The 23334-nt window shown below is 46.0% G+C and overlaps 1 protein-coding gene across 1 annotated transcript in view; it reads right to left on the bottom strand.

The window, feature by feature from the left end:
* Positions 1-23334, bottom strand: part of LOC138453590 (blood vessel epicardial substance-like) — a 904667-nt gene that overhangs the window by 656829 nt on the left and 224504 nt on the right. Inside the window, exon 3 of the mRNA XM_069606590.1 lies at positions 8605-8713. Coding sequence (XP_069462691.1) covers positions 8605-8713 — 109 coding nt within the window. The remainder of the gene's footprint in view (positions 1-8604; positions 8714-23334) is intronic.

The following is a 23334-nucleotide window of genomic DNA, read 5'->3' as shown; positions in this document are numbered from 1 at the left end:
GGTGAACTCTGAAGGGCCTAACTGCCTGGTGTGGGCCTGGGAAGAGCGGGAGAGTTGGAGCGTAGCTGAGAGGGAGGAGAAATGGCAGCAGTGGTGTGTCAAGAGCTCAGCTTGCTTCGAGCACGGGATAAAATCATGAGATTCAGCTCACTTTTGGAGTGAGATGATTGGCACAGGCACCCACCTCAGGTGCGAATATATTTTCAAGCATGGGCTTGAGGTTATGGTTTGGAGTGGCTTGCATATGATCTCCTTAGCGCCACTCAGTGAGCTCACATGGACCCATCCACGATAGCCCTAACCCCATTCATTTGAGGCAACAAGTGAATCCATCTTTCCATCCATTATTTCAATGTTTTAAAGCGTAGTTAGGAGATCTAGTGATGTTTGGGGCATCTCCACTAATCAGTATACTGCCACATCTCAATTATGCCCCATGGTGCCAACCGAGAGAAGACTGACAACGTAAGGTGCTGACTTTTCGTGATTGAGGCTCGGATGGAAGCTACCAGTCCTACACTAAGTCTTAATGAAACATAATTTAGTTTTTTGCTATAGAGAAGCAGACTGCACAATTCAATGTCTCCTTTCCTGTCCAATGCACAAATCCCTAATTTATTGTCATAAACTCATTCTGTTGGGTTTCTTTGGATAACAAACATTCACTTCATCAATATGTACAGATTATAACCAAGACAATGTAAAACCGTGTTTCCCTTCTCAAATGCATCAAGCTTTTCATTCCAGCAGATATATCTCGTTCAAAACTGCAAGCCCTTGCGTTATCACACATGGATGCAATAAATACCATTCTTCATGGAGGTCCACCTTCTTTCAAATCTGTATTCCATTCTATTGACAATTCAATTACAGCAGCTAGAAAGTTTGAGGACATGACTTCACTCATGGTTTCATTGAATAGGTCGGATCAACAAGCCGGCCACAGACTCACTCTGAGGTCCTTAGCTTAAAAAGCAGATGCTGTAAAGCGTCCATCCGTCCTTGCTACTACACCATCTTTGCCATATGGTTCTGGCTCGCTTAGACATCCCACAAGTTAGAAAGGCCCAGAGCATGGATCAGTACTTCCACCAGCAGCTCAGTTATTCTATAATTCTCATTTGCTCCCATTTTGAATTGACGCCTCATTCATTATTTCCGAGAGAAATTGAAAACTTATTGTTTCAGCAACACTGTGGGCAGGGATTTGGCAGAGATATTTGTCCTGCTTATTCCTCGTTGTATGCGGTTTTCTTTTGGTAGGCCGTTGCTTGTCTCAAGTTCCTTAGATGTAATACAGGTGAACGTTTTGTGTTTAAATTCTGTTGATGTACTCTTTTTTCCCGATTTTTTGGGGGTGTTTAAATGTAGTTTCTTAATTTGTCGAACATTTGTTTTGTAACGTACTATAATATCTTTTTGCTTTCTATGTTTTCGTTTTCCTGTGAGGCATACTGTCTGAGAACTTGGAGGATGAAGTTACTTTCTGCATTTTATGCTTTTGAGCGCATAGTTTAAATAATATGATAGTGTTCGTTTGGTGGGCACTGTTGTTTTTTTGATGAAGAAGGAACAAGTTACTTACCTGTAACTGTTGTTCTCCAGCATGGGTCTGGCATGGATTCACATGCTCATGAATATTCCCCGTCGTCAGGCTGGGAATCCTCGGTAAAGAAAAAACCAGTATCAGTTTCGTTTCTGATCTGTCTTTCGTAGTAATAACCAATCACTGGTCTCTGCGTCATACTGACCACAGCCAATGACTGCCCTCTACCTAAGCACCGCCTCTGGCAGCCATCTTCAGATTTGGAAGCACGTGAAGTGGCAGTATGACCAAGTGAAGAGCCGCAGAGGGGTAGGCGGGAGGGTTCGCATGTGAATCCATGCCAGACCCATGCTGGAGAACAACAGTTACAGGTAAGTAACTTGTTCCTTCTCCAGCATGGGGTCTGGCATGGATTCACATGCTCATGAATAAAGAATACATAGCAGTACACACATGCACAACCACGGGAGGTGGCAAAGGCTCAACATTAAGCATCACATCAACTCAACATTAAGCATCTTACCTCCTCACCAGGCTCACCTCAGGCGAACAGGTTGCGCAGCACTGCTTGGCCGACCCTGGACTCCTCCCTGGAATCCCGGTCGACGCAGTAGAATTTCGTGAAGGTGTGCGTCGACCTCCACGTAGCAGCCCTGCATATGTCCAGCAGGGGCACACCAGATAGAAACGCCGTGGTAGCTGCGATCGCTCTGGTGGAATGGGCTCTCGGACGGCCAGGCAGCGGTCGGTTTGCCAACCGGTGACAGTACATGATACAGCCGGAGAGCCATCTGGAGATGGAAGCCTTCGAGAGAGCCTTCCCCTGATTGACAGGTCCAAAGTTCACAAAGAGTTGTGACGTCTTCCGAAAACCTTTCGTGCGGTCCACGTAGAACTTCAGCGCTCTAGCCACATCCAGCGAGTGCAAAGTCCTCTCAGCCGGCGACGAAGGCGACGGGAAGAACACAGGTAACACCAAGGGTTCGTTGAGATGAAAGTCCGACGGTACCTTGGGCATGAAGGAGGGGTGCGTCCTGAGCACTACCCTCGTGTCGTGGAAAGTCAAGTACGGGGCCTTGCAGGAAAGGGCCTGGATCTCTCCCACTCGTCGTGCGGAGGTGATGGCCACGAGAAAAGCTGTTTTCCACGATAGAAACTTCAACGGGGCCGAGTGCAGAGGCTCGAACGGAGGTCCCATGAGCTTGGTCAGCACCACGTTGAGCTCCCACGCCGGGGCCGGAGCCTTCACCGGCGGGAACGATCTGAACAGTCCCTTCATGAACTCTTTCACCAGACGATGAGACCACAAGGACGTCCGGCCCGTGGTTCTGGTGTATCGGGAGATCGCAGCAAGATGAATCTTGATGGACGCGTGTGCCAGACCAGCTTTGGCCAGCGTCAGCAGGTACGGCAGTACTTGGGGAGCCGTAATCCGTAGAGGGTTAATCTTCTGTGCGTGGCACCAGACAGAGAACCTCTTCCATTTGTGTCCGTAGCATTTAAGAGTCGAGGACGCCCTGGCCTTTGCAAGAACCTCTCTGCAATCGGCCGGTATGTCGTATCCTCCAAACTCTAGCGCTGCAGGAGCCAGGCCTGCAAGTTCAGCGACTTCGGGTCGTGGTGGAGGATGGCGCCTCCTTCCCTGGAGAGTAGATCCGCGTCCGCCGGCAGCTTGATTGGCGGGGACGCCGACAAGTCCAGAAGGTCCGGGAACCATATCTGCCTCGGCCACGCAGGTGCGACGAGGATCATCCTGCACCGTGACCTCTTGAGCTGGTTGACGAGCCGGATTAGCAGAGGCAAGGGAGGGAACGCGTAGAGGAACAGGCCCTCCCAGGGGAACGAGAAAGCATCGCCCATGCTCCTCGTCTGGGGAAACCTGCTGGCGAACCTCCGGCACTTGGTGTTCGTCGCCGTCGCGAACAGGTCGATCTGGGGTGTGCCCCACCGTCGGAAGAGGCGATCCACCAGATCCTGCCGTAGTTCCCACTCGTGGCACGAGCGCAGCTCCCTGCTGAGTGAGTCGGCGATGGTGTTTTTTATCCCTGCCAGATGAAACGGCACCAGAAGAATCCCTTGGGCGACGGCCCAATGCCACAGGTCCTGCGCCTCCTTGGACAGCGCTGGGGACCTGGTTCCGCCCTGTTTCCTGATGTAAAACATGGTGGTGGTGTTGTCGGTGAAGATCCTCACCACCTTGCCCTTGAGGGACGGAAGGAAGGACCTGAGGGCCCAAAACACTGCACGGAGCTCCAGGACGTTGATATGCAGGGACTTCTCCGTCGGGAGCCAGAGTCCCCTTGCGTGCAGATTTTCGGTGTGCGCTCCCCACCCTTCTAGGGAGGCATCCGTGGTCACAGTCACCTGGTGGGCTGGGGTCTGGAAGTCCATGCCCGCCGTCAGATGCACGCGGGTGCCCCACCACCGTATCGCTCGTCGGAAACTCTCGTCGAGCTTGATCCTTTCCTCGAAGCTGCCCGTCGTCTGGATCCAGCGCGCATCCAGGAATTCTTGCAACGGGCGCATCCGGAGCCTGCACATGGGAATGAGGTAGATGCAGGAAGACATCATCCCGAGGAGGGACTTGATGGACCTCACCTTGGCCGCGTCGGCCACCAACATCCGTTGCACCTTGCCCAAGATGGTCCTGGTCCTCTCCTCCGACGGGGAGGCCAGAAGGGACACTGTGTCGAGCCTCGCTCCCAGAAACAGTGCGACTTGCGCGGGCACCAGGTGGGATTTGGCGTAGTTCACGGAGAATCCCAGGTCCGTGAGGAGTTGGACGGTCCTGCCGTGTGGACCACGGCGAGCTCCCTCGTCTTGGCGCGGATGAGCCAGTCGTCCAGGTAGGGGTAGACGTGAATCCCCTCGCGGCGCAGCTGCGCCGCCACCGGTGCGAGGCACTTGGTGAAAACCCTGGGTGCCGACCGTAGTCCGAAGGGAAGGGCTTTGAACTGGTAATGACGCCCTTGGACCACGAATCTGAGGAATTTTCGGTGCCCCTTTAGGATGGGAATGTGGAAGTAGGCATCCTCCAAATCCAACAACGATAGGAAGTCTCCTTCCTCCAGCTGACCCAGGACGTGCTGGAGGGTGACCATCCGGAACTTCTGCGCCTTGATGAACTTGTTCAGGCGTCGCAGGTCCAGGATGGGGCGCCATCCTCCCGTCTTCTTCTTCACGAGGAAGTATCGCGAGTAGACTCCGGAGCCCCGAAGCCTCTTTGGGACGAGTTCGATGGCGCCCTTTCTGAGCATCGCCTTTACCTCCAGGAGAAGTTGAGGGACGTGAAGTTCTTTCCTGGCCACGGGGGGGACGCGCGGGCACCTTCTTTGAAACTCGAGCGCGTGGCCCCGGGCCAGGGCGTCCAGCACCCAACGGTCGGTGGAGATGGACTCCCACACGCTGACGAAGCCCGCCAGCCGGCCTCCCACCGGGGTGCTTCGGTGGGGGCCCGACGCCACGGCCGGTTCAATCCTGCTTGGACGCGGCCTTGCCGCCTTGGCCTCCTTGGCGACGACGGCGGGGTCCGCCAGACTTGCCTCGTCCTCTGTAGGCCTCTTGCGACGACGAGCGGGCCGCTTGACGGTAGGAAGCGAAACCGCCGCCGGAAGGGTTCTTGAGGAGGGAAAGGCCCTCATCCCAAATGTCGTCCAACAGAGGCACAGCGAGGACCGTCTTCCTCTTGGCCTCGCGCCGTTGGTAAAGGAAGCCTTCCTTTTTCTTCTCCTCAGGGCAGAGTTGGAAAAGCTCGGATGCCCTGGCGATCATTGAGTGGAACGATCCAATCTCGTCGGGCGGAGAAGCCCTGGTGGGAGGCGACGACGGAAAATCCTCGTCGTATGCCTCGTCGTCCGTACCCGTCGCTGCCGTGTCAGTCCCCGTATCATCCCCTCGGGTGGACGGGGAGGAGGGCTGGACGGGGCGCGACGGTTGAAAAGGAGGCGGTGGATGGATCCTTCTTTTCTTGCTAGGGGGAACACCAGAAGGTCCCGGTTCTGGATCCCCCGACGGGAGAGGTTCCTCCGTCGGTAACGGTAGTCTCGTCCTTATCTCGGAGCATAAGGACTGTATAGCCAACAAAATGGCCGCTGAGTTGTCTTGCGGCGCTGGCAGAGGGGAATCCGACGGGCGAGCAGGGGCCCCGTCGGTATCATGTCGTCGTCGTCACCTGCGTCGGGGCCCATTCCGACGGGCTGGTCTTGTTCCACGCCTAGGCCGTGGCTTAAGACCTCGATCAGCTCCTCTTCTGAGGTTGAGGCCGACTCTACGACGACGCCCTGCCCCCCCTTCTTCTTCCCCACGGAGGGTTTCACGGGGGTCCTATCGATGGGCACAAAAGAAGACTCCCTCCGAGGAGGCAGGGAGATTCTGGGCCCCGAGGCCGCCACCACTGGTGCAGCCTCCACAGGCTGGGCCAGGGCCGCCGCGACCGTTTCGATAGAGGGCTTGGTCGAATGGATCAAGGCCTTCACCACCTTAGGTGCGCTCACCGCCTTATCCTTGAGGGAGGGGGCACTGCCACGCTCCTCCTCTGCCTTAGAGCTCTACCGGGGCCTCTCCAGGAGCTTCGCCGGGTGCTCGGCCTTCCTCTTACCCGACCCAGAGCGTTGGCTCGTGGTTGATGGTGCCGGGGAGGGTGCGCCCTGCCTGGCGCCCGTAGAGCCCGACCGTTCGGCGCTCCTGGTGCCAGCGGACTCGCGGTGCTTGGCCTTATGTTGGGCCCCCGTCGCCGGGGCGCCCTCAAAGGTCTTAGAAGACCGCTCAGATTTCTTCTTCTTCTCGCCAGACGGGCTCTTACCCTCCAGCCAGCTGGCGAGACGTTGATGGCGGTCCTTCATGGTCCGTTCCGACATGTTGCCGCAAAACGCACAGTCCTTCTCCACGTGCGTCTTGTCCCCATGAAGGCAGTAAAGGCAGAAAGAGTGTTCGTCCTCCTTGAAGACGTTCTGCAGCTGGCATCCAGGGCAGGCCCTGAACAGCTTTCCGGGTGTCGAGCTTCCCTTCTCCTGGGCCATCTCCGAGACCGGGCCTGAGAAGCTTCTGGAGTCCTCCGAAGTGTAGCTCGACGAAATCTTCACCCTTGAGGGGCACAGATGAATCCGACACGGGTCCCCGTTGATCGGATGTAGGATCGGTGGAGCTTGAGGCTCTTTTGACCGAAAGAATCGAAGTTTTTGTGAAAAAGCGCGAAAAAATAGCACTAACGCTCGAGAGCAATAGCACGAGGATCCCAACACATGAACGTGCGGTAAAAATCTGAAGATGGCTGCCAGAGGCGGTGCTTAGGTAGAGGGCAGTCATTGGCTGTGGTCAGTATGACGCAGAGACCAGTGATTGGTTATTACTACGAAAGACAGATCAGAAACGAAACTGATACTGGTTTTTTCTTTACCGAGGATTCCCAGCCTGACGACGGGGAATATTCATGAGCATGTGAATCCATGCCAGACCCCATGCTGGAGAAATGGCATTCATTTATTTATTTTGAATTTTTTACACATTTGTAATATTTAACTTATTTATTCAAAGCCTTTATGAAAATAATACACTTAATGAATTTCTATCTTTAAAATGTCTATTTTTCCATTCAGGGTGTAATCATCTCCCACGTCGATAACTGAGTCCATTACTTCTGGCCTTGATGTTCCTTTTGAACACTTAATAATCACACAGAACACAAGAAAAAATAGAAAGGAAGACAGCCACATTTGTCTTCTCTCCATAAACGCTTCCCACTCATCCCGAGCTAGAAGAACATTTAAGAACTCAGTGCGAATTAGCAGATGAAATCAGTACAATTGATAAAACTCTCACATCTGTAAGAGGAATATTTGGAAAGGGAGATTTGCATGGTGTTTGCTCCAACAGAGTTTGAGTTGGCATTACTCATACAGCAAGGTTTCAGAAACTTCAGAAAAGCCCCACTGTTTAGCAAATGTATATTGCTTTTAATTAATTATCTTCATACTGTTGTCACGGTTATCGAACATATTACAAACTGTGCTGATACATGACCAATTACAAAAGTTTTAACCAAACATGTAATTTATATGGATTTTGGACATTTTCGTCGATAAATATTGTCTGAGGTTTTGGGAATGGAACGCGGTGGCTAAGAAAAGGGCAGGAAAAACTTCATATATGCAAAGTATTCTGAGCTGTGTAGCCACAAAAATGAGTGCACAGACACATGTCACTCCACCTACTTTACTTTGAAAGTGGTTGACATATCGTTTATAAAAAGTTTTGACTGTTGTATTGAATTCTCGAGCATCATATCTCTAACAATCCCTGATAAACACTTGGGGCCTCATTACGAGGTGGGCGGTAAGAGATTACCGGCACCAGTAAAGGCACCGGTGCCGGTAACCCCTTACCGCCCTACTACGAGTTCCCTTTGCGGGTCCTCCCTTAATGCCTGGTTTTTCCAGGCGTTAAGGACGGGACCCGCAAAGGGACTCTGGAGCTAATAACGGTACCGCAATTTGCGGTACCGTTATTAGCGCCTTCCCCATTCCCATTGAGCCCTATGGCGGCTCAAATGGGAATGGAGAATGGCCCTGGTGAATGGGGAATTACTGGTCCCGCCAACCTTGGAATGAACCGGTAATTGCTCCATTCACCAGGGCGGAGTCGGAACGAGTTTGGAGGCAGCCATGGCGCTAATAGCACCATGGCTACCTCCAACCTCGTAATGAGGCCCTTACACTGATGTTACACTAGCAAATAACTAAACATATATATTTGTTAATGTTGTTATTTTCCCAATCTTTACCTGGAAAGCAATATCAATGCAACAGCAAGCAACATGCTTGGAAAACCCGACAAAGGTATAGCTCAACATTGCATAGCATCAATACATTCTAAAGACATGACAGAAGGAAAATAACAATGTGGACATATGAACAAGAAAAGAAAAGATAGGAATATCATTTCAATCACACGTTCCTTGATAATGCTGACCATTCAGCACAAGTGTGCTACAAATAAGTTCCTTGTAATAGAACTTCATCCAAGAAAGTGATCAGACAGTGGCAAAACTAGCCATCATTTACCTGAAAAATGCCTTCTTCTGAAGGTCTAAGTGAATCCCATTCAGGAGAATCCAGAAATTGTAGAGGGAAAATATAATGTAGAAACTCTCCATCGACAGTCACTCTGATCCTAACAAAGTACAACATCTGAGGTTAGCAACACATATTTGGTACGTATATGGTAAGTGAAATAATACATTTTCAGAGCCTAACATCACATGCAACACCCTTCAGTAGAACACTGGCAACGTTTTGACAACAAAATGTAGCGTTACAATTGAAATTCAATTCTTCTAAAAAAGAGCAGGTGAACAAAAACAGACTACACTTGCGGAAAGTGCTATAGGAATGGAAATGTTACTTACCAATGTGAAGTCCAGTAGTTTTACGCCATAGCCTCCTTCTCAATAGCTCTTTGCTCCAATGGTGGAAATGGGGAATAGGATCGCATACGCTCTAAAGAGCTTTATGAATAAACATAAAATGGGATAGAGCCTGGAGGCAGCTTGCGCATATTGCCTTGATACCCGATCTTTTCCCCTTCAAATGCCCATTTACACCTCACCCTTAGTATCGACCATAAGTTACAAGTTATGTGTACACCTTTACACCAGGAGCTATTTTGTGAATGAATAGCTGGCAGCTCTGGTTAATTAATCTGGACCCCATGTTCTGTAACAAGGGGACCTGCATTGTTTTTGTAATAGCAACATTGTCAAGAATGCCCCACTGGGTGGTAGAAGCTAGATTCTGTTGATTCCCAGAAGATTTCAAATTTTTACCAAGAGGAACAGAATATATATGGGCCTTTTTGTAAGGAAAACGAAGACTTTACGTCGTCCTTTCATCGCGGGATGTATTTTCGCTGAGTTTTTTACTGCAAATTTGTTGCTGTAAAAAACTCATCGAATTAATTTGGGGGGGTTAGAAAAATATATAAATTGGGTGTGGGTGTTTGGGAATATATGAACAATTTAAGGGGATGGGGGTTTGGTGGGGGAAACCCCAAAAATAAAAATTCGATGAGTTTTTTCATAAAAAAATCTGCAGTAAATAAACCCTGCAAAAAAACATTCCGCAATGAAATGACATGGAAGCCTTTTAACATTTTATTATACAGGATTTCCCATGTCACTCAGGAGTGATATGTAGGAAGAAGCATCAAGCTGTTGGAGGAATCCTCTCCTGGTTGATTTGGAAATCAGAAGGACCTCTCGAATTGAAGGAATGGTACTGAAGACCACATTCCTTCAATGGGAAACAGTGTATAGCTCAGCAGTGGAGAGAATCTGGAAACCACTAAACGGCTTGTCTCAGGCTAGACCTTAACTGACCCATCTTGCAGCACACAGCGGGTGGTCTCTCCATCACTAACTACACTTTTTATACTCCTCTTTACTAACTAAAATCTGAAATCTTTTTTTCAAATTAAACATCTACCAAGAATTTGTTGTATTGATGCAGGCAGTAGAAACCAATAAGATCTGTAAGCAAGTATAAAGTAAGTCCATGGCATACACTGTGTAATGCACACAATTAAATAATTAATTCGATAAAATGTGCAAAGACAATAAGTCCTGTCCTTGTAAACATTTCTAAAGAGACACAGAGGACAAATTAAGAGTTATCAAACAAGGGTCACACACAAAACAGAAAAAGAAAAATAAGACATTAGAAGTCACCATAGAGTTACTTAAATACAGGTAAGTTATCCTCATTGATATCACAGACTTCCACCAAATTCCTTTTTTGTTGTTTCTGGAAAATCCATGCATCCCATCTTACAAAGTCATTTCCTTGGACAATTTACATATTTTCAAAAACTTTTTCTCAGCTGACATATGATCCATAGATCTATAGGCGTAGCTTCTGAGGGTAGTTGCATCCACCTGAGAGAATTTATACTATGATTTACACAGATGACTGCTGAATCATTCCACCTTCCCTCCTCATCCGTATTTCTCTTATACCTATGCACACTTGAAAGGGAGTTGTTTTGCATGCCTGGCACCTTACAAATCACCAATAAAATTCAAATTAAAACGTTAAGAAATATCATAGTACACGTGACTAGGTCACTTCTATCAAATATATCATCCCAAAAGGATGACATGCACAGTAGTCTCTATGGCAACGTTGGTGTTGTCGTCCAGGCGCCTCTGTTTCTTTATGTCAGGAGTCCCCCAAGATTGTGCCTGCATCGTGCACTGGCGTTCTACTCTATGCACGTTTCCAGGAAGTGTGTGACGTATGGTCTGGAGAATCAGGCACACTGCAACCTATAAAGGAGATGCCAACAGATGAGGACAGTGCATCGCTAGTTCCTTAGCATGGTGCTTGAGAGTACTATCCTCCATTCCCGTGTGCCTGTGTATAAATGGTTTTACTTTGTTGCACTTTAAGAATGCCTGCATTACCCCCTTGTGTTATTCTTAACCTCTCAGTTCTCCCATGCCCGTCCTCTGCTCCCTTGATGGTCTGCTCCTGTTCTTCTCTTCTCTACGTTCCATCTTAGTCTACTGAATCCATAATCATACTCAGCAACAGCATTCTGAAGACTGCCTAACATGCATCCCCAGCTCTGATCCAGACAGGGTTTTCTTCCCCAGGGGGTTTCCCTGGAGAGTCTTGTTTCTCTGTGACTATGGTCTTTCAGAGATCAAGGGGTTACAAGAGAACTCTCATTACCACAAACAATCTAGTGACCCCGCATTCAGGTTAGTGTTTTTTGGTTGTTCTGGGTGCCAAGCATAACAGATATGGCCAAGCAGCCTGATTCCTTACCAAAGGCCCAACAAACAAACAACCACAAAGGGCCAACTCACACAGACGTATTTTGGTCCAGTATATTCTGAAACATATTATTTGCTATCAGCATATCAGACTGAGATTCAGTTTGTTGCTAATAACCTTCTGATACACTCTGAGCTTTAGCAATATCCACACCTAAATCCATGGACCATTCTTAATGCAGTTTGTCCCAGCCCCCCAGAGAAACAATCTTTCTGATAAAATATGCTTATGGAAATCCTCCGAGCTTGCCACACAAATCTTGCTCTCAGATATCTAACACATACCACAGATATCATTCTTGACAATCCTTTTTCAATTGATTTGAGTAAGCTACTTACTTCTTGACCTACTATATAGGTTGATTGTTGTGCAGAGGCCTCGAAATATCATATCTTGGTCAAGAAGTATTTAATGCAGTCTGATAATGGCATAATCCAGGATTTTTTATTGCTATTAGTGATTTGATTTAGAGAATTGTACCCAAGTGAAACTAGCTTGGAGGATTTTTTCTCTGCAACTGTCTTTCGCAGCTAGATCAGAAGAAAACATGAATAATGGTATGGGAGGTTTATAGAGATTGTGCATAGTACAGATTCGCTAATGTAATAATAACAATTAGCACCCTGGCGGGGGGAGACAGCAAACCAGGTGGCTAGGAATGCAGGCTCAAACAACAGGTGAAAGCCTGTATTCCATTCCAACTGCCGGCCGGCTCCCCTGCCGCCATCTTCCACTACACTGCGTCCTGTTATTTCTTTTCTTCTCCCCCTCCCTCCAAACAACTTACCGTATCTCTGCAGGGGCAGCACTCGCCACCGCCGCCGCTCATTCCTCACTGTTCCTGCAGGCTGCCATGAAAAAGGAAGTGGGTCTCCTCACGGTGCCCCACTTCCCTTTCCATTGCAGCCATCTTGGAAAAGGATTTTCCTTCGTACAACGGGACGCATTGCATGTCCCTTTGTACCAAGGAAAATCCTTTTTTTTTAGCCCCCCGGGTTACCGATTTGGCAACCTGGGGTGCTAACAGCCTTAATCCCCCGTTTCAAGGGTTGGAACGGTCATCCACCCTCGCTACGCTCTGGCAGATAACTTGAGCTGCCAGGCTCTTACCCCCATTCCAGCCCTTAGAACGGGGGATTAACGGCATATGAATAATGAATAATAATTTCCGTTATTATGACAGATTCTTCCCATTTTTAAGCACTGTATTAACAGGTGCTCTTAGTACCTTGTGGGGTGCAAATTCAGCCCCGGAGTGACAGACTGAGAGGACATGCAAGGCCCTATTGTGAGAATGAAGCTGGCTGATGTTGAGACCCATTGGAATATGCAGGACAGTTCCAAACATTGTTTTCCAATATAAGGCCTAGTGAAATGAAAAATTGGCCTCTTTCAACTTTGCCAAAATGGGCAGGCGTTCAAGTGAAGCAAAGTGTGCCTGAGAACTTAAAAGTGCTGCATGGGCCCAATGCATTGCAAAATACATGTGTCGGCTGAAAATGCTGTTTTCATAAAATATGAAAAGCTACAATTTCATTTAAAAAGACAGATACCTGCATGTTACATTGACTTCAATGCATCCAGAAATCTAAAGTGAAGCCAAGCGCTTTGCATTTGTCATGATTAAAAACACCTACTTTTCAACATTCAAAATGCCATAATTTAAAAGGAGAGGCCTGCTTGTTGTAGAAGTGAAAACTGGTTTCTTATGTTAACTGTGGCCCATGTGTGAATGATACTGAAAGTGAGACTCATTCATATCTTTTCAACTATTGTATTAAAGAAAGTCTTTATTCATGGATAGCAGGCGCAGATGCAATACATGTTACATGTTAAGCACACTGTGTTGATTTAAAACGCTATTCTTTCAGAATTATGGATGCAGCTTGTTTTCCCCAGTGAACTGAAAGGTCTGTGCCTCTGAAACTTTGACCTCAAAACCTTCTGGGCCCACCAGGAAAACAGGTCTGGGTTTCAGGTTAAAATGCAAAGGAATACAAAGAGATCAATTGTGGAAGATTCAGATAAGGCAGCCAACAGAAATGACCTTCCAGGGCTGTCTTGACCCCAATAAATTGCCTCTCAGAGCCACTTATGGGTCTTCAAAGACTGTGTAGAAACAGGCACTACAGATAAGCAGATGTTCAGGTCACATGTTTCTGAGGAAAACAGAACTGTGTGGATTTGCTTGGAATATGAAACTACATCTTTCCATATGGATGTATTGCCATTTAAATAACATAGGAAGCTGTTTCATTCATAACAGGAGAACTGTACATCGTGATGGGTTTATTATGGACTCATTTCAAAGGTCATAAGAAGCCTGCCAGTTCTATGTAGCTCGTAATTGTATGTGATCTATAGAATTTGAGTTAGGAAGAATCATTTGGAAATGTAATTCTCAAATGTCTTCCCCCTGCTTTCATGGGATTCATAGACAGTGGATGTAGCAGCCTCAATGCGCCAAATTCCTAATTTGGTTGTTGTCACTGGCACATCTGACACTCCAGTAGATATGTGTTGCTTTGAAGCGTAGAAGCCAAAAACAAGCACCACAACCAACAGAAATAAACAAGAAAGGAACAGTTTCTAATATATTCATTCATGGCAGATCCACTATTATATTTTCCCTGAAAACCAAATGAAACTTTATACAAAAAAGCATTCCAAAGGGTTAATTGGACTTATTCAAGACCTACCTTAAAACAATGGATTTGGTGAAGGGTGTATTAAAGCATTTACAGCACTTTCACCAAAAGCTTCTGCTAAGGCGTTGGCTAACTGTGATGTGTGTGGTGTTAGAGCTGTGTAAATCAGCTATGTAGGGTTGCTCTATGCCTCCTTGTTTATTTGACCTGGCTATTGAACTTTTAGCCTTGCTAGTAGGTTAAAATGAAAGGATCCAAGGGACAGAACACTGACCAAATGAATACAAAGTGATAATGTGTGTTTAGGTGATTTTATGGGTCTGATAGAGTCTTATAGGACTTACAAAACGATGATTTCCCTTATTGGGACAGTCAATGCATAAAGGAAGGTGCAAACTATCTGCTATACAGCTCCAGCAAGAGGTTGCCCAAATCATGGAGAACAGCATGAAAGCTGTGTTGGGAGGGAGCAAGCAAGAGTCACAGAGATGGATATAATTGAACATCAATGAGTGTGGGAAGGTGAATGTGGCTTAAATGTGAACTCTGCCAAAACATATGTACATTTCTTTAGTCCACATTGCTTACCTTGCTGACAAAGGGGTGCTACAACATGGTAAGTACCTTCAAATATATGCTGTGAGGTATATGGAAAAGGCATGGGGTCCTGTGGCGAGTCCTGTACAAAGATGTTCAGGAGGGCGGATTTAGAATCCCAGAATCTAGGGACACTATGCTGCTTATACTTGGAAATCACCTTGATTGGTTGCAGGAGGTGAACGTGAAGAGCACTTATGCTCAGGCATTTCACCGGTATCGTTAAGATTGTTTTATACTTTGTCAGTCACCACCGTAGTGGTATCACAGTGACAGCACCAAGACTTGTCCAGAAAGTAGTGTATTGTGCCCCTGCCAGGCATAGCTAGGCCTCGGTCTGCAAAGGAATGGAGGAATGGAAAAGGGCATCAAAGGAGAGGAAGGATGAAGGGGGAGCAAAGTTATAGACAAACAGTTTGTGTGATATTACCATGGCTTTGAAATACTTAAGGTTGTCTGCAAGTTCTGTCTCAACATACATGATGAACAGTACATTACAGAATAAGGACATTACTATAGTATACTATACACTTGCTATTGCATGCAAGTGGCAATTTCAGGGAGACATTAATACTACGGGAATGTTATATTTAGCAGTTTTATGTGTTGGGTATAGGGTGCTGTGTGATTTGTTATCTCAGTAAATGTGCAGTTGCTGGCATGGACCAAATCTGGCCTGGCACTCAGCCAACTACTATGGGCGTGCTGAACTAACAGGTGAAATAAGCGACCTCCATAAATACGTCCCTCAAACCCTAGAATACCTGACTGCAGTTGAGGGCTATGCAATACTTTCCATGCACCTTACGTGCACACTACATGCACCCTTGGTGAGATTTGCATGTACATTTTGTCCACATGCAGTGTTTCAATGGTCGGTTATGTGCCACTGCATATCACACTTTGCCACTGTCTCACTCTCTCCCCACACACACACACACACACGATAGATAAGGGGAAAGGTACATCTGGAGACCCCATTCATTACCATAAGCCAAGTGCTGAGGGTTATGGGTAGGAAATCCCAAGGTGCTCATTTCCTCTTCCATAACATTTTAGTTGGCAGGCGGAGAGATCTCTAAAGCCACCCACTACCTTTCTTAGTTGCTTTGCTGTACAGACCTGCTGGGACTAGTATGTTGTCAGGGAAAAGAATAAAAATGTTCAGGCGTTCATCTGGCAGAGGCCAGATCTCCAAATATGAAAGCCCTGTACAGGTTAAGAAAGGGGATGGAAGGTAGGGATGGAAACTATGATACTTCAGCGGCGTTGGACACAATCAGCCACGCATCACTAATAAAAAGATTAATGGAATGTGGCATACAGGAATCTGCACTAAAGTGGCTTACCTCATTCTAAAGAAACAGAACAACCTCATTCTTAAACAGAACAGAAAGAACATCAGGGACATCATTTCACCAAAATGCCTGTGGAAGCAGATGTGACATCACATGACCCTTGACCTCTAATGACATCACAGGAAGTCAAGCCATTTGACGCCACCCCAAAGTGACATCACGGGAAGCGATGGAACACAACCTTTCACCCCTTCACAGGACAGGAAGTGGCATCACATAGCATTGTTCCTAAGCACACTACGAAAAATATGGTTACAATATCACTGTAATGTGATATACATTTTGAACAAGAATGGATCACCATATGTATTGTTAATATCAGTGTGCACAGGCCCATATTACAAAACTACTGTGAATGCAAGCAGACGTCGAAGGCCAAATGATAATGATGTGGTGTTATTTGGCACTTACACTTAAAGCGCTTTATGTAGAACCCAATATACATAAAGTATCACCCAACCTGTGTTGGTACTTATTTATCAATCTCAGAAGGTTGAAAGGCTGAGTTGGCCATTCCAGGATTCGAACCTGCAATCTGCAGATCACGCATTGCAGCAGCAAGTGCTCAACCCACGGAACTATCTTACCGGCTATAGTAAAATGAGCAATTACGTGTCTGAATGTTTTCAAAGTCAGAAAGCAAATTACACTCTGTAGTGGATACCATTAAACTGGTAAATGAGATTTAACAGCGGGCCAGTTCATCTGCAGGTCTGGTGCAAAGTTGGCCACATGTCAAGCCTGCGTGGATCTACTTTTCAGGCTTCAGAGGCTGGCAAAATACATACCATTGAGAGGGTTCATAACTGTGCATTAAAGAATTTAGAGTCGCGCAGGGAAAGCAGCGCACTCAAATGGCGTCCTGTACTCTGGGCACTCGTTACCTCACACATGCAAACAAACATCCTGAACAGCATGCCATGCAGATAGGAAAGATAGACACATTACAACAAAGCATGAATTGTGGTACAATGAAATCAATGGCCACTTTATGTGCTATGGCCAAACATTTCTATACTGTACACAAGCTTTTAGGCACAAGGATTTTGTCAAGAGACCGAGGACACCAAGATGGAATATCTTGTGATGATCGTAAGAGAACGGCAGAAATAAACATGCTAAAACAGCAACTTGGGAAAAGCAAAATACATGTTCCGAAAATGGATGCTTATTCTACTCTAAATGCTTTTTGGAAGTTTTGACTGCATTGTGAATTAGAGGTGCTTAAGAACAGACTAAATCGGTTACTCACCCCCTGAAGTGTGCCTGAAATAAACCTTTAACGAGTCCATCAATTGGATAGAATTCCAGAAAGACAAAGTATTTGTTATTTCTATACTTTCTTATTTAGGATCACTGCTCAAAGGGTTACAGTTGTGAAACCCCTTGTGTTTTTTAAGAGGACTGAACAAGAAATCCGCCCACTCCAGAAACAATGAGCCACATGGGGTAGCAGGGGAGACCACATGCGTAGCAAGGGAGACCTCAGAGGTCGCAAGTGTGACCCCTGGCCACCCCCAAATGATGTCCCTGAAGAACATACCTATGGCCCTTCATCTCAAACACCAAAAGTATATCCTATGGAAGTCCCACAGGGATCCAGCCTCTTTCCTCTGCTCTTCAACATCTACCTGTGCCCACTGATGAAAATCATTCATACATACGGATTTACCACCTAAAACTACGCTGACGACATACAACTGATTGTCAAATCAAACATAACCAGGAACAAAATAATATGACGTAATAAATAACCTAGGAATACTCATGGACAACGGACTATCCCTGAAACTGCAAGTCAACACAATCACCAAAAAATGCTCCTTCCTCCTACCACTGCTCAGAGGTTTACACCCTATAGTTCCTCCCCTCACAGAACCCTCAAATCATATCCCCAATACTCAAAAGAATTTACTAAACAAAAAGCCTCTACCTAGGAATGCCAGAAAGACTCACCAAGAAACTCCAAAGGCTGCAAAATAATGCAGCCAGGATCCTCTTAAGAGTAAACAGAAGAGACCACATCAATCCAGCACTGAAAAGCCTACACTGGTTACCAGTAAAAAAGTGCATCAAATTCAAAGCACTCTGCATCACCCACAAAGCTTTGCACAGACAAGGAGCTCAATTCCTCCAAGACAAGATTAGTCAGTATCACCTAGGAAGGGACCTAAGATCTAGCAACAACCTACAAATAGAGGCAAAACACTATGAAAAAAGAGAATTTGGCGGAACAGCATTCTCATGTCTAATTGCTAACATCTAGAACACTATGCCCAAAGAAATTACAACCACAGAAGACCACATCACCTTCAGGAAACGGCTATTCAACAGACAATGACAACCTTGAAGGACAACAGCAACAATAACTCCACAGACAAACAACTGGAGGGGAGACCAGATGAGTCAAAGCACCACATTCAAGCACTGGGCTAGATGCCGTCAAGCGGCAACCAAAGAGCCGTGCCAGAGGCTCCAACAAACTGACCAACTTACTAACCCATTCCCCCTTGCTGCTACTCCAACATAACTGACTCCATACCAGACCTTGGGCTAGCCACACTACACATAAACAAACCAAGAACCAATTCTATATTCACACCAAGCGTATCTAGATGCAGAAGCACACCTGGAGTGAACCACCCACATAGTCCACAAAACCATTAACAACTCAATAACACCAAGACATCTGATAATCTTACAGCTACGGCCACCCATGACTCTGGATCCCTTATGGGCACTATCTAACCAGTGCACACAACCAAACCCACCAAAATCCCACTCAACACACTAACACCAACACAAAACACTACCACATACCGGAGGCACTGAATCTTACCCATACCGTTACAACAGATGAGGCCCCCCGCACAAACTCCCACTTGTAAAACACTAACAGACGCCTGTTCCTCCTGGTTCTGAACCTATCCTCTCACCCTATCCTCACTAAGCTGCCCACCCCATCTCTTGCAGAGCCATGCGAGTGCCTGGAGACTGCCCCTGGGTGGTGGTGGTGTGCGGTATAAATCAACATAACATACTTTATATGCCTATATTGTCAGTGAAGAGCGATCAGAGTATACCGCTGATCGGGAAAAGGGATAACACAATGTTCTGAAGAACAGGCCTATAAATTGTGAGGGTTGTACTGAAATTCATCAGTAAGTGGTTGCATAGGCTTGAGTTGGGTTCCAGCATACCCTTGAATTATGGAGGATTGTCTGTTAAGGTGTTGCAGTGACCTGTCATAACCCATATGGAGAAATCTGTGGTTGCCAAGCCAGCTGTCAATAGTGATAACGCCCTGAGGCATTGGTCAAAGTGGCCGAGAGCAGTTGGGAGCGGTGCTCCTCTACTTTTTAAAAATACTTTTAGTGTCCGTATGCTTTTATTTTCAAAATAAACCATTCCAGAATGATTTAGTTTTAAAATAAAAGTGCAAGAAGAAGTTGAAACTTGCACTTCAGTGCACTGCACTGAACAATCCCTTAAACAGCAGCTGTGTTTGTTTGGGGGTTGGATTTAGTGTGGGAGGTGGTCTGGCGATGGGGTTTGTGCGGAGCGGGGGCAGGCCTGCAGGGAACATAGTTCCACTTCTTCTTTTTGTACACTTTGACCACTGCCCATCGGGGCCTGTGTGCAGGGTGACTTCAGTGGGCACAAAAGGCTAAAAGTACCAGGAAGAGTGGATCAGCCCTCAGAGTGCCGTGCTGCTATGGCCACAAGCTTAAAATTGACTATATCTAGGAAAATCATAGCAACGTGAACCATGTACCATTGCGCTCAGCTTAATTTGGCTCATGCAAAAATGAGAAATGGGGGAGAAGGGAGAGGTGGCCTCGCCCCAACACACCCGGGATGTGCGATTCAGAGGGAATGATTTCACCCATAGAATTGAATCAGGGTTGCAACTGCCCTGTTTCTCTAAAACAAGCAAGAGTTGATCATGATCGAGGAGATCGAAAGCCGCCGATAAGCCCAAAAGAACCAACAAGCCAGAGTGACCAATATCCGAGATTTCCATCATAAGTGTCTGTAATTCTAGCAAAGCAGTCTCTGTACCGTGATGAGGTCTTAAACCATACTGTCTCAGGTGCAAGATATTACATTTCTCAACAGATGCTTGCATTTGATTGCTGGCACTTTTATCAAGTACCTTAAGGAGGAAGTGGCAGTTGGTAATGGGATGAAGGTTACCTGGGTCCTTAGGGTCAAGTCCTGGCTTTTTAATCAGAGGGATGATAATGGCTTTTTTTTTTATAGAATCAGGGACTTGATAGTTAGAAAAAGAGGAGTTCCTTTGAACACTGGGATGGACGCATGGTGAAGAGGTAGCCATCATATCAGTGAGAGAGACAGGAGCAAAGCTAAACATACATTCTGACATATTAATTGGGGGGCCAGCAGGGGACAGAGGAGAGGGTTTTTCTCAACCAGGAGTTTAGCCCTGATTTTGTCCCTCGCCTTATCTACCTTAGCATTAAAGGCGCACTTTATGTCAGAACCTACTCAGTCCGTGGGGGCTTTAGCTATGGAAATGGCACTAGGCTTTTCTAAAGATTTAGCAATCTGAAAGAGCTTTTTAAAGCAGCTATTAGCTTCCTCAATTTGTTTGTTGTAAAAGTTTTTTTTTAGCTTTGTGGATAGCTGTCCCATAGGCTTTCTCCAGGGTCTTCCATTGATCTGTATTTTGAGTGGAAAGGCATTTAAGCCATTTAGTCTCGGCCTGACGTTTTCCAATATTCATTTGGCACATATCATGTGTAAACCAATTCTGATTGAAGGATTGTCTCTAACCACTTATTCCTAACTATTCAGCATAGAGAGCATAAATGTATTGAAGGTGTCCGTAAGAGTAGAAAGAGAATCTGAGTCAGAAGTGACTGACATAATGCACTCCAAACAGTCTTTCAAATCTAGCTGCGTAACTTTCGTAAAGTTCTGTTTTTTTACAGTTTTCTGCGGGTTGGGTAGTTTAGGAAGTGGGCTAGGAGTAGAGACTGAAAAGATAGATATGAAAGTGGTCAGACCAAATAAATGGAGAGGTGACCACCGTATTTATGAGGAGACTGTTTGCCACAACCCAATCAACGGTGCAACCTTTGATGTGAGTGGGAGCACTGTTGATGACGTGAAAAGTGGCGTTATTTAGTGCATTACGCCAGCGATTAAAGTCCCACACCAGCAATATGGAGCACTTGGGTCTTTGTAATTTATCAAGAAGGTGGAACAGGTCTTAGTCAAAGTTTGGTGTTTCAGCCGGAGGGCAGTAAAAGAAAACCAGATTAAAAGCAGCTATTCATTGACGGAGTCAATTTGAGGTGAAGAATGTCACAATCATTAAGTAAGCTAAGAGATTGGAAAAGGTTAAGCTGGCTTCTTTCTATAATAGTTTCCCCCCACCCCCTTGGCCTGAAAGGCGGTTCTGACAGAAGGTGCTATAACCATCAGGGGTTGGACCACTAGCTTCGTTTAACCATGTTTCTGTGAGGCACAGTATGTTAAGGTCTTTTTCCATGATATAATCATGGATGTTAGTATCATGTTTAAGGAGTGAACGGGTATTAAGTAAGGCGCAGTTACGATTAGCGATGGCCTTGTTAGTTGTTGCAGTCTCGGCAGGAATAGCCTGTGGAGTAATCACCAACTGGTCAACGGAGATGGTCTCATCATTCACATTAAGAGGTAATCTACAAGGCAGAGCACTAGAGGCTTTAACTATATTTGGTGGCTGGTCATTATTCAGAGTAGGGGGAAGCCTGCTCAGAGGCATAGCCAGAGGCAGGGCACATTTCACATTTGTGTTGACCTTATTGATGTTTGCAGTCTTGGCAGGGGTAATTCCACTGGGCAGCAGAACCAGAGTCGAGAGGCCCAGAGGGGATCTATGATTATATAAAGGAGGTGGCGTTTCTGTGCATAGGTTCTTATTGGTTTTTTTGGAGCAAAAGCCTTGTGGGCAATCATCCTTACGTATGGGTGCACGATTGGGTAAAGGCGGGTCAGCTGGGGGGGGGTCTAGTCTCAAAGAGAGATATTTATCCACAGTGGCAAGGTGGTGTGCCTTTTGAGCAGCAAGCAGCAGATTGAGGCTATCTGGGTAACCCAGTTTGGTACCAATGGTAGGTCGCCTGTTGCTCACAGAGTACAGAACACAACAGTGCTATTGGATGACCCCTATGAGCAAAAATAGCGGGTTAGATCGAAGTATAATGTCTTCCACACCCTTCCAAGGAGTACCAGGCTACCGACGGTATGAAACACCTTCCGTCATAGGATGAAATACAGTGAAATGTATTTACTATATTTACTGTATTTCTATTAACACGGAGCAGAGGCCAGGCACACAATAAGCGTGCAGTATGTTATCCCTTACAAGGTTTCAAGAACGTGTACAAAGCACAGAATACATGAAGGTCAGGGTTTACGGGAGGAAAACGCCAACACGTCGATTCCGGCGATCACTAGGGAAGACTGGGCTTGTCTCAGGTGTGCCGGCACAATGTGATAGGATAGATCATTTATAATGCGCTTAATACCCATAGGATTTGAAGCACAGACTCGGGGATCGAACCTGTGTTGCTCCGTGTCATCTTGCTTCCAAGGCGAGCCCTTGTCCCTGAGCTATGCTCCAGAGACAGGACAGATGTGAATAAGGTTTGTGTTTTCAGACTCAGCATCAAATGCCCTACAATAATATTGTTTATTTGCCAGATTGGGAGGAAGTTGATATTTTTATAACTGCCTCGTTGTGAATTATGCAAATTTCAAACTTTGCTGAATGAACTTGTAAGGTACCATTCCTCATCAGTATACTTTGCTGATAGTAAGTGACTACTTATCGGACCTCTAAATGTCATCATGTAGAGTCTTATGTGTTATCTATGTTATGTTATGTTATGTTATGTTATGTTACTTGGCTCTTATGCGAATTTCAAACTTCCTTGCATCCAACGTTAAGGTGGCATTCCTCATCAGTATACTTCATTGATAGTGAGGGATTTCATTTGAGCATCTGAAATGTCATTTTACAGAGTTTTATGCACTATGTTTGTTAAGTCATGTTAGGTTTGCTCTGCTTTACGTGAATTTGAAACTTCTTACAATCAAACTTTAAAGTTGTGAGTCCTCATCCGTATACTTTGCTGATAGTAAGGGACCACATTTGGACCTCTACAATGTCATCTAAAAGAGGTATATGTACTATTCATTTATGTTACTCGTTATGCAAATTACAAACTTCCCCAAATCAAACTTTAAAGGTGGCATTGTTCATCAATATAATTTGTTGAAATCTAGGGACTACATTTCAACATCTAAAATGTAATCTTGTTGAGTTTTATGAGATGTTTGTT

The sequence above is a fragment of the Ambystoma mexicanum genome, chromosome 4p (genome assembly GCF_040938575.1).
Source record: "Ambystoma mexicanum isolate Mex_15411 chromosome 4p, UKY_AmexF1_1, whole genome shotgun sequence".
Classification (NCBI taxonomy): domain Eukaryota; kingdom Metazoa; phylum Chordata; class Amphibia; order Caudata; family Ambystomatidae; genus Ambystoma; species Ambystoma mexicanum.
Note: the sequence above shows the minus strand (reverse complement) of the source record. Positions and strands in the feature narration are given on the sequence as shown.